The 15889-nt window shown below is 43.6% G+C and overlaps 1 protein-coding gene across 1 annotated transcript; it reads left to right on the top strand.

Moving 5' to 3' along the window:
* Window positions 1-4547: 4547 nt before the first annotated feature.
* On the top strand, window positions 4548-14784 carry LOC105013789 (troponin C, skeletal muscle). The gene is made up of 6 exons (XM_013136393.3): window positions 4548-4752; window positions 10505-10559; window positions 11364-11507; window positions 11603-11717; window positions 11965-12101; window positions 14326-14784. Exons 1-6 carry the CDS (start codon window positions 4750-4752, stop codon window positions 14355-14357), a joined length of 486 nt encoding a protein of 161 aa, XP_012991847.1. The 5' UTR covers window positions 4548-4749; the 3' UTR covers window positions 14358-14784.
* Window positions 14785-15889: the final 1105 nt, after the last annotated feature.

The following is a 15889-nucleotide window of genomic DNA, read 5'->3' as shown; positions in this document are numbered from 1 at the left end:
ATTCCGGAACACATTATTGTCAGTTCCTAGCTGGGGGCCTCGAGGCATCTCTAAGCGCCATGGTGCCACAGTCAGGACTTGACCGCAGAGGTGCCTCTAGGCATCTCTGTGCTGACGTTTTGATTAGAAACTGTGGGCCTCTCATTTTGTTGTTTTGGTTTACAAAGAACATTAAAAGTACATTACCCTACTCTCGCTTTGTGACTCGTGTTCTGTCTTCCTTTGATTGTGACAATTATGGATATTAATTCACTAATACCTTTTTTAATAGTTTTCCATTCCTCTCACCAGTGTGCAATGGGTATTCAATATTGTCATTCTTTTTTATGCTTTTGTTGATGTTTGAGGGCAAGTTTCATTTATATGCTGGATAATATGTTTTTAAGAATGTTTAGGCCTAATTTTGTCGAGAAGTCAAGTGGTGTGAGAATATGGTGTGAGTTTTCAGAAGTGTGCTACTATTTGTAATGGTAGTAAATGCAGTACACATTCAGGAAATGTGTCCGCATTTGTGAAAAACTGTGAAGGATCAATATTAAATAGCTGTTTTTAAAACCAAATCCATGTCCATAGACTGTTAAGGAAACCTATTTTTATTTGTTTTATTTTGGCACAGAGTTTTAAAGGCACAGAGTTTTAAAGGCACAGATAACAAATATCAATAATAATAACGGCTTTGATGTAGCATATTACCAACAGTACTTCTTTGTATCCTTCTGCTTATAAATACAACACTGACTTCGGTGGGGGGACATCCAACTGTGTGTTTGCGAAGCTGTCTCTTAGGACAGGCAATTGAACATGGGACAGAGGGGAAGACTACACAAGACTCACGAAGCCTTATTTAGTTTGGAACGTCATGTAGTAGATCTGGAGCGCTCAGCTGTTTTTCCTGGGAATGTCCAAGAATAGAGTGTGGAAAAGAAGAGGAGGAGGGGTAGGGCTTAAGGCAAGGAGGGAGAGAGAGACTTAGGTTGAAGGCCTCAGGGTCAGCTGGTTCTGTCTGTCAAGAACACATTAGACACTCAGAGTAGCATAGGAGACTTTACTGGTCCCAGGGAGGGAATGAGAAAAGAAAAGACAGAGGAGGAAAGGGGAGAGGAATGGATGTGACAGAAAGGGATGAGAAAATAATGGATGAGGGAGTAGCAGATGAGCGGGGGGGGGTGAGAGGAGTGAATGATAGAGAGGATGAGAGTGGTGAGGATGAGAAATGTAGATGAGAGAGATGTGGATGAAATTGATGAAGATAAGTGAAGAGGGGATGAAATTGGAGGGAAAGAAAGAAAAAGGGGGGTGGCTTAAGAGCCACCTAGCTACTTTGCCACGCCCCATAATCCCCTTGTGTATGGCCGGACCCCCGTATCAATCCCTCGTTTTTATGCTGCAGTAGTCTATGTAGTCTGGGTTTTAGACGCTCTGCTGGGAGGACTTCCTTCTAGCCCAAACCTGGGGGAGGACACCACCTAGCTATTACACCACTACAGGAGTCTCCAGAACCTCCCTTATTAGTCACTACTTCTTACCCTCCATTAATTTATGTGCAGGGGTCTAGGGTCGGTAACCATGCATCGTATGCTGAGGTTTCATTTTTGATCGTAGTAATGGTCCACATAATTTCTCTGGTGTCCTGTTGAAACTGTTGGACCATGCCTTAGCACTACTGGGCCTGGCTCTCAGCTGACCCTTTCCAAAGCCAGAGTCACTATCCACAGCCCATCTGGTCATCACTGTCCATGTCCCTGGCTGTGAAGCTGACCGTGGCCTCTACCTAAAAGCTCTGGACACAGATTACCCGCATTTATTGAAAAGCTGGTCATCTGAACATGCATGTGGCCCAAACAGGTCATGGACTCTTATAATGTCACCGTGCTCAGCCAGATGTGAGCAGGCCACCCTGCAGTGCCTGGTTCCTCTCTAGGTTTCTTCCTAGGTTTCGACCATACTCTGGTGTTTTTCCAAGCCACAGTTCATAAACTCTTGTTGCTTTCTCTGTGGTGTTTTAGGCTGGGTATTTGTAGATGCATTTTGTGTCAGCTGCTGATGAAAAAGGGCTTCATAAAATATATTTGACTGAGTGACTGATTGACTGATTGAGAGGAGGGAATGAGAGCGGAGGGGATGAGAAAGGAGAACAAGACATGGGAGAGGAAGGGATGAAATACTGCAACTTACAAGGTGCAACTAGAGTTAGGGCAGATGATTAGGGGCCAGTCAGACAGGTGTGTTCCACTTTCAGTCGTTAAAAGGCTGTGATGACAGATCACCCAATCTGTTCTTAGTACACCATTACCTTGTTTCCCTAACCATGTAAAACAGCTGTAGACTGTAGACTTGTAAAAAGTACACAAAAAAAAAAGTGAAAAGTACAATGTCTTCAGTAGAATTCATTTATAGACTTTAAATGACTTTTTTCAATATGAGAGCAGTTTATGCAAGATTTAGTTATAACACGATTCAGGTGTTTTTCCTCCAAATTCAATTATTTACCATCCTCAGTTGCATTACATACTATCCATATCACATATGTGCATCCTGAAATAGCAAGAAATATGCAATGGCCATTCCCTGTCACGGTTCCTTTACGTTCCAGAGTAGTTGTTGAGGTGATGGCATTTCCAAACAAAACAGTGTGATCGGTGCATGCACGTTGAGGTATGATATGGATTACATACTGGATGATCAAAATAACTCAAATTGGATTTTTTTTTATGTTTTTTTTGTTAGAGTGCCTAGGTATAGGACTGGAGGTAGCATTGTATGAACTGTCAAATCACACTACTATTGAGGTTAATGGGGACACATTGTAGTTGATGTTACACTCTTCATGATTGCTAGTCTATTACACACAGACGGGCCTTGGGACCATTTACTATCTATAAACAGTCTACGTACACTATCTATAAACAGTATATGTACACTATCTATAAACAGTATACATACACTATCCATATACAGTATACATATACTTTCTATTAGCAGTATACATATACTGTACATACGTGTATTTGCAAGGCCACCGAAACTCAAGCACTAGAAGGATTACTATGTAAGAAACCTGATCAGGAATGGAAGGCCAATGATGTGGTGGGAGATTAGTGGCTGGCTGTCATGGTGCGGTGAGCAGCAGCACCACCGTGCCATATATTCTCAAGTTCCCATATCTCACGAACACATCCCGGACTGTCACATGTTTTCAATCCTTCACACCAGGTTCCAATTTGTATCGTTTGTATGTGTATATATGTTTCCCCTCTGCTCCCCACATTGTGGCTCATTGTTCTTGTCATGTTTGGATGTCGTGTGTGTTGCCGTTGTTGTAATTACTTGTGCCATTGCATATTGTTGTTTTTGCTGCTTTAGTCAGCCCATTGCTTTTGTTTTGTGCTCGGTGTTTGTTTATTTCTTGTCAATTAAAGACTCCACACCGACTACCCCTGCCTGCACCTGGTTCCTTGTTCAAGCAACACATCACTACACCACTTATTGTGACACTGGCAAGGTCACTTCTAGTGATTTGCCTGTAAGACTTGCCAAGTACTGAGAAGAGAGAGAGAAGGTTACAACATGAAAACACAGATTTGAAACTCAATCTACAAATCAAGATGTACAGACTCAACCAGTGGTCAGGGAGGTGTAGTCGAGTTTGGTCTAGTTGCTGTTATCATCAGGTACCATTGAGAAAGATGTGGTTAAAAAAGGTACATTGTAAACAAGTTGGTTTGAATCCTGAATGCTGATTTGCTGAAAACCGCTATACTACACATTTAAACAGGTACGACCTCACATAAAATGTTACTGTTCAAATTGTGTTTGTAATCAGTTTATAATCACAACTCAGGGGTCTGTGGTATATTGCCAATATACCACGACAAAGTGCTGTGTTTCTAGGCACTCTGTGACACGTTATACCTAAAAACAGCTTGTAGCCACACACCCTCATTTCTTATTGCCAAAATATATTGCCCTGTGTTCTTCTTCAATCACCAGCCATCATTATGAGGTACTGGGTATTGGCCTGGATTGTCACTCCACAGTAAACGTATATTTAATGCCAGTTATTATTCAATGGTTTGATATCCTTGCTGAGATCTTTACTGAACTGTCATTGAAGAAAAAGAGGAGGGATGACTGATTTGATGACAGCACTGTGTGAGGAGGGACATAACTGTATCTGCACCTGTCTGAGGTTTCAGATGTCACATGTACAAGGACATGAGCATAGTGGACATAAGCAGAGTGGAGAGTGCAAACTGAGGGAAGAGAGAACCAGACAGGTTATCAGACGGAGCTGTTGGCCCCAAAGTATGTGAGAGACGTTACAAATCCCACTCCCTCGTGTCCAGCCCACCCCAGATTCAACACCAATGCATGTGTGTGATGGATAGACGGTGTCCATCTGCTGTTAGATTCTCATTTGAACCCTTGCCATAATAAATGTCATTGCAACTGCTCCGCTTGTCCTTCAGCTAAATATGGGGGATTGGAAGAGGCTTAAGAGGGGGGGCAGTTTGTGTCTGAGGTGGAGATTGTGTGGGTTACAAAGAAAGCAGCGAGACGATTGGTGGATGCTAGTCCAGGCGAAAGGTTTCTTGCCCAATCCTGATCATATTCACACAAAGTAGCTAGATGAAGGGTACTTATTGGGTTGTCATATAGCACTGTGTCTATCAACTGGGTATCAGAAAGACACTTCCCTGAAGTTCCCTCTGTTTTTCTGTTGTGTCTGTTGCAGCACAGCCAGCCACCATGGTAAGATTTACAGCAGGAAAAACCAAGATGAGCAGATGTCATGGGATTGCTTTGTCCATTCTGCTTTTTCAACTGTGGTCGGAGTTCTACAGTTTTAGCAGATTTACTTTTGATCTGGGAAAACAGAGCAGAATTCATGAAGATGGAGACTACAGACTGATTTGAAAATTACCTGGAGCTGCTTGTGCCCTTACATACATAATGGATTTACAGAGACGGGAGTTGAAGGCTCTTGTTTTGTTGTTGTGGTCCACCTATCAAGACCTGCCCGTTTGAATTTAGTTATTCTGTATTTCGTTGGCTTTTATAGGAGTGACATTTAGCTGCATGAATATAAACTAGGCAGCATAGTATGTATTGTATGCATTGGATTCACATTGTCGCAGTGTTCCGTGTTTCTGTGTTTCAAGGCCACCATAATCACTAAAGGTTACGGTGGTGCTTTCTGGATAAAAGACACCGACAGTGTGATTAGAAGTAACAGAGGGTTTAACACGTGTACAGTATATGTGTCATGGGGCCACCATATTCTACAGTCATCATGGCAGACAGATGTGGTCAGTATTGTGAAATGAGGGTGGTGGTGTTAGTGGCTGTTGAAGATGTATGAGTCAGTGTTGGGGCAGTGTGTTGACACGTGGCCCCCTGTGAAGTTTCCCCTGGAGATCTACATCTCGGTCACATTGTTCTTGTTGAATCAATGATTTAATGGAGCTGAAAACTAAAATTAACTATCCTCATTCATGGCAATATCTGGCAATATTCTATATTATCTCTTAAAGATACCTAATCTCCAGAATGTTTAACTAGAAAAACTTAAGTCTTTAGGATAGCGTGGGATATATCTACTTCCCTTGAGTGAGTTGAACTTATTGATAAAAGTTAATTCACTGTGTACATTTTGAAGGATGTCTCTACAGGTGCAAGGGAAAGTCTACACCCCCCTTGAAGTGAAATATAATTTCTTTTGCTGCTTTAAAATGTTTAAAATTATTAATCTGACAGTGGGCAAGGACTTCAGTGTTCAAGACAGAGAAGAGCTTTGACTGGGCTGATTAAGAGCTGCCAAGAGACTGGAGGTGCTATAACAAAGCACTCAGGTTTAGGATGTAGGCACAGGGGTGGAGCTTAGTTTTCACACAGATGGGCATAAGGCATAGTCATTAGTCCATTAAAGCTCCAACTCTGGAGCATTGTTTCAGCATTCCTTAAAGGTATGACGGGCAGTTCCTCTTTCGCTACATAAGCAAGCATCATTGGTATGCTAGTAGATGCGAGTTTCGACTGGAAGCCAGTGGAGTGTGAAGTAGTGTGGTGACATGGAGAACACGGGAAGGTTGAACACATGGCAAGCAGAGGCATTCTGGGTAGGTTGCAGGGGATTGATGGCACAATCAGAGATAAGGATTAGTCCCTGCTCTGCTTCCATTGTGAGGTGAGTTCATATTCTAGGAATGTTGTAGAGCATCAACCTGCAGAAATAGGTCATCGTCTTGATATTTGCGGTGACAACAGGGTGGTGTCCAGGGTCACACCAATGCTCTTTGCACTCTGGAAGTAGGACACCTTGGAGCTGACAGGCCTTTCCTCAGAGGAAGGGGAACACTGACTTGTCGAGGTTGAGGTGCTGAAATTCACCTGTGCGTCCCCATCTGAGTGTCAGAAGAGGTAAAGTAGTTAAGTGTCATCAGCATAGCAATGATAAGCAAGACCATGTGAGAATATGGAGCAAAGTGACTTAGTGTAAAAAGAGAGAGAAGGACAGGGCAGACACAGATCCTCTCCATAACACCTGGCAGAAATGGACTGGCAGGTAAGAATGCGCAGAGATCTGGTGATGATGGTGGATCAAATAAGGATCTGATGGTTCACAGCAGATAGATGAAGAAGGATGAGATCAGAGTAGACTCATTTTGAAGCCAGACTGGTCAGGGACCATGAACATAAAGTTAGAAGGCATAACGGTCTGTAGTTTTGGAGATCAGAGGGGTCAAGTGTTGGTTTCCTGATGTGCAGAGCCAGTTTGGCCATCTTGAAGTTTTAGAGGACTCAGCAAGTGGTCAGGGAAGAGTTGATGAGGGTGGTGAGGAATGGGAGATGGGGGATGGGACTTAGCCAGTGGTCAGGGATGAGTAAATGAGGGAGGTGAGGAATGGGAGATGGGACTTAGCCAGTGGTCAGGGATGAGTAGATGAGGGAAGTGAGGAATGGGAGATGGGACTTAGCCAGTGGTCAGGGATGAGTAGATGAGGGAGGTGAGGAATGGGAGATGGGACTCAACCAGTGGTCAGGGATGAGTTGATAAGGGAGGTGAGGAATGAGAGATGGGACTCAGCCAGTAGTCAGGGATAAGTAGATGAGGCAGGTGAGAAATGGGAGATGGGACTCAGCCAGTGGTCAGGGATGAGTTGATGAGGGAGGTGAGGAATGGGAGATGGGATTCAACCAGCAGTCAGGGATGAGTTGATGAGGAAAGTTAGGAATGGGAGATGGGACTTAACCAATGATCAGGGATGAGTTGATGAGGGAGGTGAGGAATGGGAGATGGGAATAAGGCAGTGGTCAGGGATGAGTTGATGAGGGAGGTGAGGAAAGGGAGATGGGACTCAGCCAGTGGTCAGGGATGAGTAGATGAGGGAAGTGAGAAATGGGAGATGAGACTCAGCCATTGGTCAGGGATGAGTTGATAAGTGAGGTGAGGAATGGGAGATGAGACTCAGCCATTGGTCAGGAATGAGTTGATGAGGAAAGTGAGGAATGGGAGATGGGACTCAGCCAGTGATCAGGGATGAGTTGATGAGGGAAGTGAGGAATGAGAGATGGGACTCAGCCAGTGGTCAGGGATGAGTTGATGAGGGAGGTGAGGAATGGGAGATGGGACTTAACCAGTGATCAGGGATGAGTTGATGAGGGAGGTGAGGAATGGGAGATGGGACTCAGCCAGTGGTCAGGGATGGGTTGATGAGGGAGGTGAGGAATGGGAGATGGGAGGTGGTACTCAGCCAGTGGAAAGGGATGAGTTGATGAAGGAGGTGAGGAATGGAAGATGGGACTCAACCAGTGGTCAGGGATGAGTTTATGAGGGAGACTGAGGAATGGGAGATGAAACTTAGCCAGTGGTCAGGGATGAGTTGATGAGGGAGGTGAGGAATGGGCGATGGGACTCAGCCAGTGGTCAGGGATGAGTTGATGAGGGTGGTGAGGAATGGGAGATGGGAGATGGTACTCAGCCAGCGGTCAGGAATGAGTTGATGATGGAAGTTAGGAATGGGAGGTGGCACTTAACCAGTGATCAGGGATGAGTTGATGTGGGAAGTGAGGAATGGGAGATGGGACTCAGCCAGTGGTAAGGTATGAGATAATGAGGGTAGTGAGGAATGGAAGATGGGACTTAGCCAGTGGTCAGGGATGTGTTGATGTGGGAGGTGAGGAATGGGAGATGGGACTCAACCAGTGGTCAGGGATGAGTTGATAAGGGAGGTGAGGAATGAGAGATGGGACTCAGCCAGTAGTCAGGGATAAGTAGATGAGGCAGGTGAGGAATGGGAGATGGGACTCAGCCAGTGGTCAGGGATGAGTTGATGAGGGAGGTGAGGAATGGGAGATGGGATTCAACCAGCAGTCAGGGATGAGTTGATGAGGAAAGTTAGGAATGGGAGATGGGACTTAACCAGTGATCAGGGATGAGTTGATGAGGGAGGTGAGGAATGGGAGATGGGACTCAGCCAGTGGTCAGGGATGAGTAGATAAGGGGCGTGAGAAATGGGAGATGAGACTCAGCCATTGGTCAGGGATGAGTTGATGAGGGAGGTGAGGAATGGGAGATGGGACTCAGCCAGTGATCAGGGATGAGTTGATGAGGGAGGTGAGGAATGAGAGATGGGACTCAGCCAGTGGTCAGGGATGAGTTGATGAGGGAAGTGAGGAATGGGAGATGGGAGATGGGACTCAGCCAGTGATCAGGGATGAGTTCATGAGGGAAATGAGGAATGGGAGATGGGACTAAACCAGTGATCAGGGCTGAGTTGATGAGGGAGGTGAGGAATGGGAGATGGGAGGTGGTACTCAGCCAGTGATCAGGGATGAGTTGATGAGGGAAATGAGGAATGGGAGATGGGACTCAGCCAGTGGTCAGGGATGGGTTGATGAGGGAGGTGAAGAATGGGAGATGGGAGGTGGTACTCAGCCAGTGGAAAGGGATGAGTTGATGAAGGAGGTGAGGAATGGAAGATGGGACTTAACCAGTGATCAGGGATGAGGTAATGAGGGAGGTGAGGATTGGGAGATGGGAGATGGGACTTAGCCAGTGGTCAGGGATGAGTAGATGAGGGAAGTGAGAAATGGGAGATGGGACTCAGCCAGTGGTCAGGGATGAGTTGATGAGATAGGTGAGGAATGGGAGATGGGACTCAACCAGTGGTCAGGGATGAGTTTATGAGGGAGATTAAGGAATGGGAGATGAAACTCAGTCAGTGGTCAGGGATGAGTTGATGAGGGAGGTGAGGAATGGGAGATGGGACTCAGCCAGTGGTCAGGGATGAGTTGATGAGGGTGGTGAGGAATGGGAGATGGGAGATGGTACTCAGCCAGCGGTCAGGGATGAGTTGATGATGGAAGTTAGGAATGGGAGGTGGCACTTAACCAGTGATCAGGGATGAGTTGATGTGGGAAGTGAGGAATGGGAGATGGGACTCAGCCAGTGGTAAGGGATGATATAATGAGGGTAGTGAGGAATGGAAGATGGGACTTAGCCAGTGGTCAGGGATGTGTTGATGTGGGAGGTTAGGAATGGGAGATGGGACTTAGCCAGTGGTCAGGGATGAGTAGATGAGGTAGGTGAGGAATGGGAGATGGGACTTAGCCAGTGGTCAGGGATGAGTAGATGAGGGAGGTGAGGAATGGGAGATAGGACTCAACCAGTGGTCAGGGATGAGTTGATGAGGGCGATGAGGAAAGATGGGAGATGGGACTTAGCCAGTGGTCAGGGATGAGTTCATGAGGGAAGTGAGGAATGGGAGGTGGCACTTAACCAGTGATCAGGGATGAGTTGATGTGGGAAGTGAGGAATGGGAGATGGGACTCAGCCAGTGGTAAGGAATGAGTTGATGTGGGAGAGAGAGGAATGGGAGATGGGACTCAGCCAGTGGTAAGGGATGAGATAATGAGGGAGGTGAGGAATGGGAGATGGGACTCAACCAGAGGTCAGGGAAAGGGAGGCAGGGAACCCTCAGGGGGGAAAGATGGAGGGGAAGGATTGAGGAGAATCTGGCAATGTTTTTCCTGGGGTTAGAGGAATAAGCTTGATATGTGGCTTTAACAGCAAAGAGGAAGAGAAAATTGCAAACATCATGTAGTTGAACACCAGACAGGTTGCAGCACTATGTGTTTAAATAAACCATACTGTATTCATAGGATATCAATGTTATAGCAGCTGCCCACAGTCTGAGTTTCTTGAAAGCCCTCAGGCTATCCAATAGATTTGGGGTCGATTAGAATTAAAGCAACAATTTCGAAAGTTGACACTAATTCAATAAATTAAAAAGCCATACATTTTCAAAGATTTATAAAACTTGAAAGTCAAAGCCATTCATTATTACACAAATATGCCTATGTGTTCCATGGACTATGTCCAAGACTAGTCTACAGTACCAGTGCTTCAATACTCCAAATGGACTATTTCAATATAACAACACAGGCAGTGAAATAGTAAATGAATGTATTAATATAAGCTCCCCTTCCCTCCCACTCAAAGCCTACGGACGCCCAGAGTGATGCTCGGTCCTTCCTGAGTGAGGAGATGATTGCTGGTAAGTTATTATAAATAATGAACAGCAAATCCCTTTGTCTGCTGGTTCTTAACTTGATTGCTATACATGACTGCCATAATCACAATAAAACGGTGTGTCACTGTACACCCAGTTGTTTAGGTTGGGCAGTTTCCTAATAATAGTTCAAAGTAACCTGATAATCATTCTAAGAATATTTCGAAGCCAAAATTAAAGTGGGTTTAAGATTTTACTGTTTTGAGGAGTGGCTTCTGAACCAAATTTAGAATGTGTATAAATATTACATGATTTAGAAGTTGCCAGACACTTTTTCTTGTTTGAGAAAAATATGCACCTCACTTCCTCACACACTATGAGGGGACCCCGACAAGTGAAAGTTCTGGTCTTCGGGTGAAACTGAGAGAGAGAGAGCCTATGACGCAATTAACGCTTCTGGGCGTAGTTGGGCATAATTCCCCTTTAACACATACTGGATTGGTTGGAGAGATTAAACAAACCGCAACTAACTATATTTTTTTCTTGCCAAGACAAGTGTGTGGGGGAGCTAGTTTCAGGCGTTGAGGATAAACCAAACATATGAACGCTATTTTATTAGAAAGGGAGAAGCTCACAGTATTAAGTTGCTGGTCATGAAATGTACACATGAAATTGTGCTATTCTGAACCTCTGCAACATTATATCCTGTTGCTACCCAATAAAGCTTTACTGTATACAATTTACATCCTAAACACAGATTTGTTTGTTAAAAGTCAGAAAACATTTCTTAAAGTAATTACTAACTGACAATGACCAGAATTTCGCTCATCACCCAATCTCCCCCTGCAGAATTCAAGGCTGCTTTCGACATGTTCGACAGCGATGGCGGCGGTGATATCAGCACCAGGGAATTGGGTCAGGTGATGAGGATGCTGGGCCAGAACCCAACCAGAGAGGAGTTGGCTCTGATCATTGAGGAGGTGGATGAGGATGGTAAATAAATGATTGGGTCAAATGGCAGGTTAATTATTTAAAACGTCCTTTGTCCCCGCTTCCTCCCATGTCATACCCTTTGACCCTATCCACAGGAAGCGGCAGCATTGACTTTGAGGAGTTCTTGGTCATGATGGTGCATCAGCTAAAGGAAGACCAGGCCGGCAAGAGTGAGGAAGAGTTATCGGAAATCTTCCGTATCTTTGACAAGTGTGTACCCTGACAAATGACCCCTGGTATTTTCCTTTCACTCCTACATTGCATGTCGTAGGAGTTTCTGTTCCTGGGTTAGCAATCAAGTATAGAAGAAAAATTAGATATTTTGGGTGGCCTACCTATCACAGGATACTGACTTGTTAGAAAGCTCTAATGACAAACTGTATCATTTACCTACAGGCAAAATATAGCAGTTGGTAAATTTTTCTCGTTTATCAAAATCAATGTATTCTCTCCACAGAAATGGCGATGGTTTCATTGACCGTGAGGAGTTTAATGACATAATGGCTGCCACTGGAGAGCCAGTCACAGAGGAGGAATGTGATGAGCTTATGACAGACGCAGACCTAAACAAGGACAACAGGATTGATTTTGATGGTAAGACACTCACACACATGCACACAAAAGCTTAATTTCCTCCAATGGAAACCATAATTAATATTCATTTATTGTGCCATTGGAAAATAAATAGACTGTTTGAATGGTTTGGTATTAACATGGGAGAGATTAGGTAAGCAGTCTGGAACACACACACACACTCACACTATCTACTGTTGAAACCGGATAGTAGTGCAAAAAACAAGCAGGTGCACTATGGTAAGTTGAGTAGAAAAGCTTGTTTCTGTTCATTATTAATGTCCAGAAATCATGATTAAACTCAACTCAAACTGTTTTGGTTTCTGTAAAACATAATTTATTGCTTGGTTTGCAATATTTCCTTGATTTGAGAAGCAAAATACAGTAGATGACCTATTGATTAGATTCTCCTTGTTACAAAGTCAGCACATGGCTGACGATTTGGTGCCTCATCTATTTTGCATTATTTCTGTAGTGAGAATTGTAGTAAATCACATTGAAATAACAGATTGACGTATTCATTAATGTTTGGCATTACCAGTTCAAAACTCACAAACTCTGATATTGGGAAATTGCTTTTGGCCTTTAATGTTATTATGATATCTAATGAGCTATTTGGGGATGCAATATTTATTTGATCCTAATACATTAACTGAGAGAAAATAATCTCGCAGTTGTCTCCCAAAAAAAGATAGGTGTTAAAATGATTGGAACCCCTATGGTAAATTATGAATAAAATACATCCGCATTGACTTTCTACTTGAAGTACATCTCAATCTAAAGGTACTGTTTTGAGGCCTTCCATGTTCCTTGTTTCACTGGACAATACAATTAGGTATAGGGAAAGGCAGAGAACTCACAAATGATGGGACAAATGGTTGTTGAGCTTTATAATTCAAGTAATGGGAAGACGATTTAGCTAAAAACCTAAATATACACTTACCAAAAATATGGGTAATAATTAACAAGTTAAAAACCAATGGAACCTGCTCGTTAGAGGATGTAAGTACCCAGACTCACAGAGTTTAAGAGGGTTCAAGAGACTAAGTAGTATCCAAGTGCCACAGTTGTTACAACTGCATCTCGGAGTCTCCAAATATATAATTAGATGACAATTCCATACCAAGAGGCTATTTGTAAGGGTTGTCAGAAAAAAAGTATTTATTGACAGCAATCAAGAAAATAGTGCTAGCATCTAGAATTTCCTCAAAGCCAATGTCACTTAGATTAAAACCTGGTGCTATGGACAGATGAAGCAAAAATAGAGGCTACGCTGGAGTCAAATGAAGGAGGGTATGCAGAAAATAAAGTCATACATACACACTGTGAAATATGTTGATGCAGCTTTGATTTTATTGGGCTGTATTGCTTGCACTGTTACTGAGGACCTTCAGATCAGCTCAGATCAACCAAATTTTTGCTGAGAACCTAGTTGCCTCTGCCAGGAGGCTGAAACTTGGCTGCAAATTGATCTCACAATAGGACAATGACCCCATGCAGAATAATTAGGTTGTGATTGCATACGTTTTTATTAAGACTCAGGTGTTCACTGCGGTGACCTACATTGATAAGCTCTTTTGCCCATCAGGTGAGGTTGCTGCTTTCACTTAGTCAAAAGTCAATTTGCACAGTGCTGGGTTTGGACGCACGCCTCCTGACAAGCTTTGTCTGCACTATGGTGTTAGAAGCTCAGCTGTAGTCACTAAACAGTATTATTACATCTATGACCTGTCTGTGTTCCCCTCACATTCTCCCAGAAGGCTCATGGTTAATGGCTGAGTGGCAGAACAAAGCAGAACAAATGACAGCCATGTCTTAGAGGAACAGTGTCCTAAATGGCAGCCTATTCCATAGGTAATGCACTAGCCACTAGTCAGAACTAGTGCACTAGATAGGGACTGGAGTGCCATTTAGGATGCACCCCATACTCCCACCTATATAGACATTCTACTTTTAGGTGGAAATGTTTTTTACTGACCAATTACAGTTCAATGGAAATGCACAGTGGCCGGCAATTGTCACATTGACTTTCTTGGTCAATAGAAACCTGTACTGGTTGTCAAAGTCAACAGCCTGGCTTTTGTTCCGGTGGTGACTGGAGAAAGGCAGCATTACAGGAGGTTATCATATACTGGGCATTGGGGTTCATGACACTCTGTAGAGCTGTTTTTATTTCGAAGAGAGATCAGTAGTAAATCGTAAAAAAAAGGATCAGATTATTAACTCCCTGTTTTCTGTGTTCCAGAATTTCTGAAGATGATGGAGAATGTACAGTAACAAGACCAATATTCCTGTGTGATCCTTTTTGTTTGCCCAATATCCTGCTTGAAATAAACAAAAGATATGTACCTGAAAAAATCCTATATATCGACGCTCCCATTCAAACTACTTGCAGTAAAGAGTACCCCAAAAAATGAAAAAGATAGTGAAAACAGGGTTTGAGAAAAGACAATAATTGTGTTTCTTCACCTCTTCCTCAATACTGCCCCTCTAAGTCTGTTGGCTGTCTGGATATAAATATAGATCCAACCCTTTTAAGACGATGGCTCCTTCCCCTCCCCAGCTCCTAGCCCACCCAGCTGTCCACATTCACCTGCTCCCACTCAAGAAATGCTACACCCCCCAGACTGTGTCTTGTCCTTCGCAACCCCTTGCATGTAAACCCCTGTACAGTGCTTTCAAAATAAACTTGAATATAATCTTATCTTTCCATGACATTACTGTCATATTGTTGAAATAGACTGGATCATTGTCTGCTGTTTTCACTTTTCTATTTCTTTGTTTATCTGTATGTATTTCTCTAGATGCAAGAGGTGAAATTCAGTAGTCTGCACAGCAAAATGGAATCAAGTTAACCATAAACTGAAGAAGAGTCCTCCTCGTTTTGCTCCATTTGCGCTGTTTCTGTTTGCTTCCTAGAGTGAACAGGCAACAGTTTCTGTTGCAAAATGTTTTGTCTGTCGTCAAAAAAAATTTCAATGGAATCTGTCTAACGAATACACCTAAACAGGCACTTTGCCAAACATTTAGTGGGCCACCATAAACCCTTCCCTAACGAAATAGAATATTCCACTCCCCACCGCCTCTACCAGTACCTCTACCAGTGCTCTCCAGCCCCAGTTTCCACAATCCCCTGCCTGCCCTACCACTCTCCCCCACCCTGATATTACATCTCCTATCCTAGCACTCCCTCAACCTTTCCACCATCTCTTCTTCTTTGCTGTGCCCATATGACAACTACACCCATTAATGTCCTTGGTTTCTGAAAACCCTTCTGTTCCAAAGTCCATAGATGAAAATGTCAACTTCGTTGGTTCTACCTAATCCTTTTCAGTTCCTTAGCTGTTGTGTTTCTTGCTATGGATCTTGAAGAAATTCATGAAAATTGGTTAAAGCAAAATAATAACATGAGATAAATAAGCATGCAGGTAAAAAAAGGTTTACTAAAGGAAAGACTGTAGGTGCAGAATGCGTTCCAATGCCTCTAATTGCGTAATAATGCACCATGAAGCAAGGATCTTTTCATCTCTTTCAGATGTCATCCATGATTATCAAAAAGCAGCAAGAAGATCCCCAGGTTACCAAAATCAGATTAGTATTGCAATATGTCATCCCCAAGGGCTCTTTAGGCGTCTGGAATAAGAAGTGGAGTTGAGCATTTCTCTAAATCCTTCTTTTGGAAGTTATCATCGGCTTCTTGAGTATATAACCCCTTTCCCCCTCCCCTCCAACCCAACCGTCCCTAATAACAACCTCCCACTCCCTTCTCCCCTGCTACTTCTCCCTATATTATCCCAGTGTTGCACCCC

The sequence above is a fragment of the Esox lucius genome, chromosome 12, assembly GCF_011004845.1.
Source record: "Esox lucius isolate fEsoLuc1 chromosome 12, fEsoLuc1.pri, whole genome shotgun sequence".
Classification (NCBI taxonomy): domain Eukaryota; kingdom Metazoa; phylum Chordata; class Actinopteri; order Esociformes; family Esocidae; genus Esox; species Esox lucius.
Note: the sequence above shows the minus strand (reverse complement) of the source record. Positions and strands in the feature narration are given on the sequence as shown.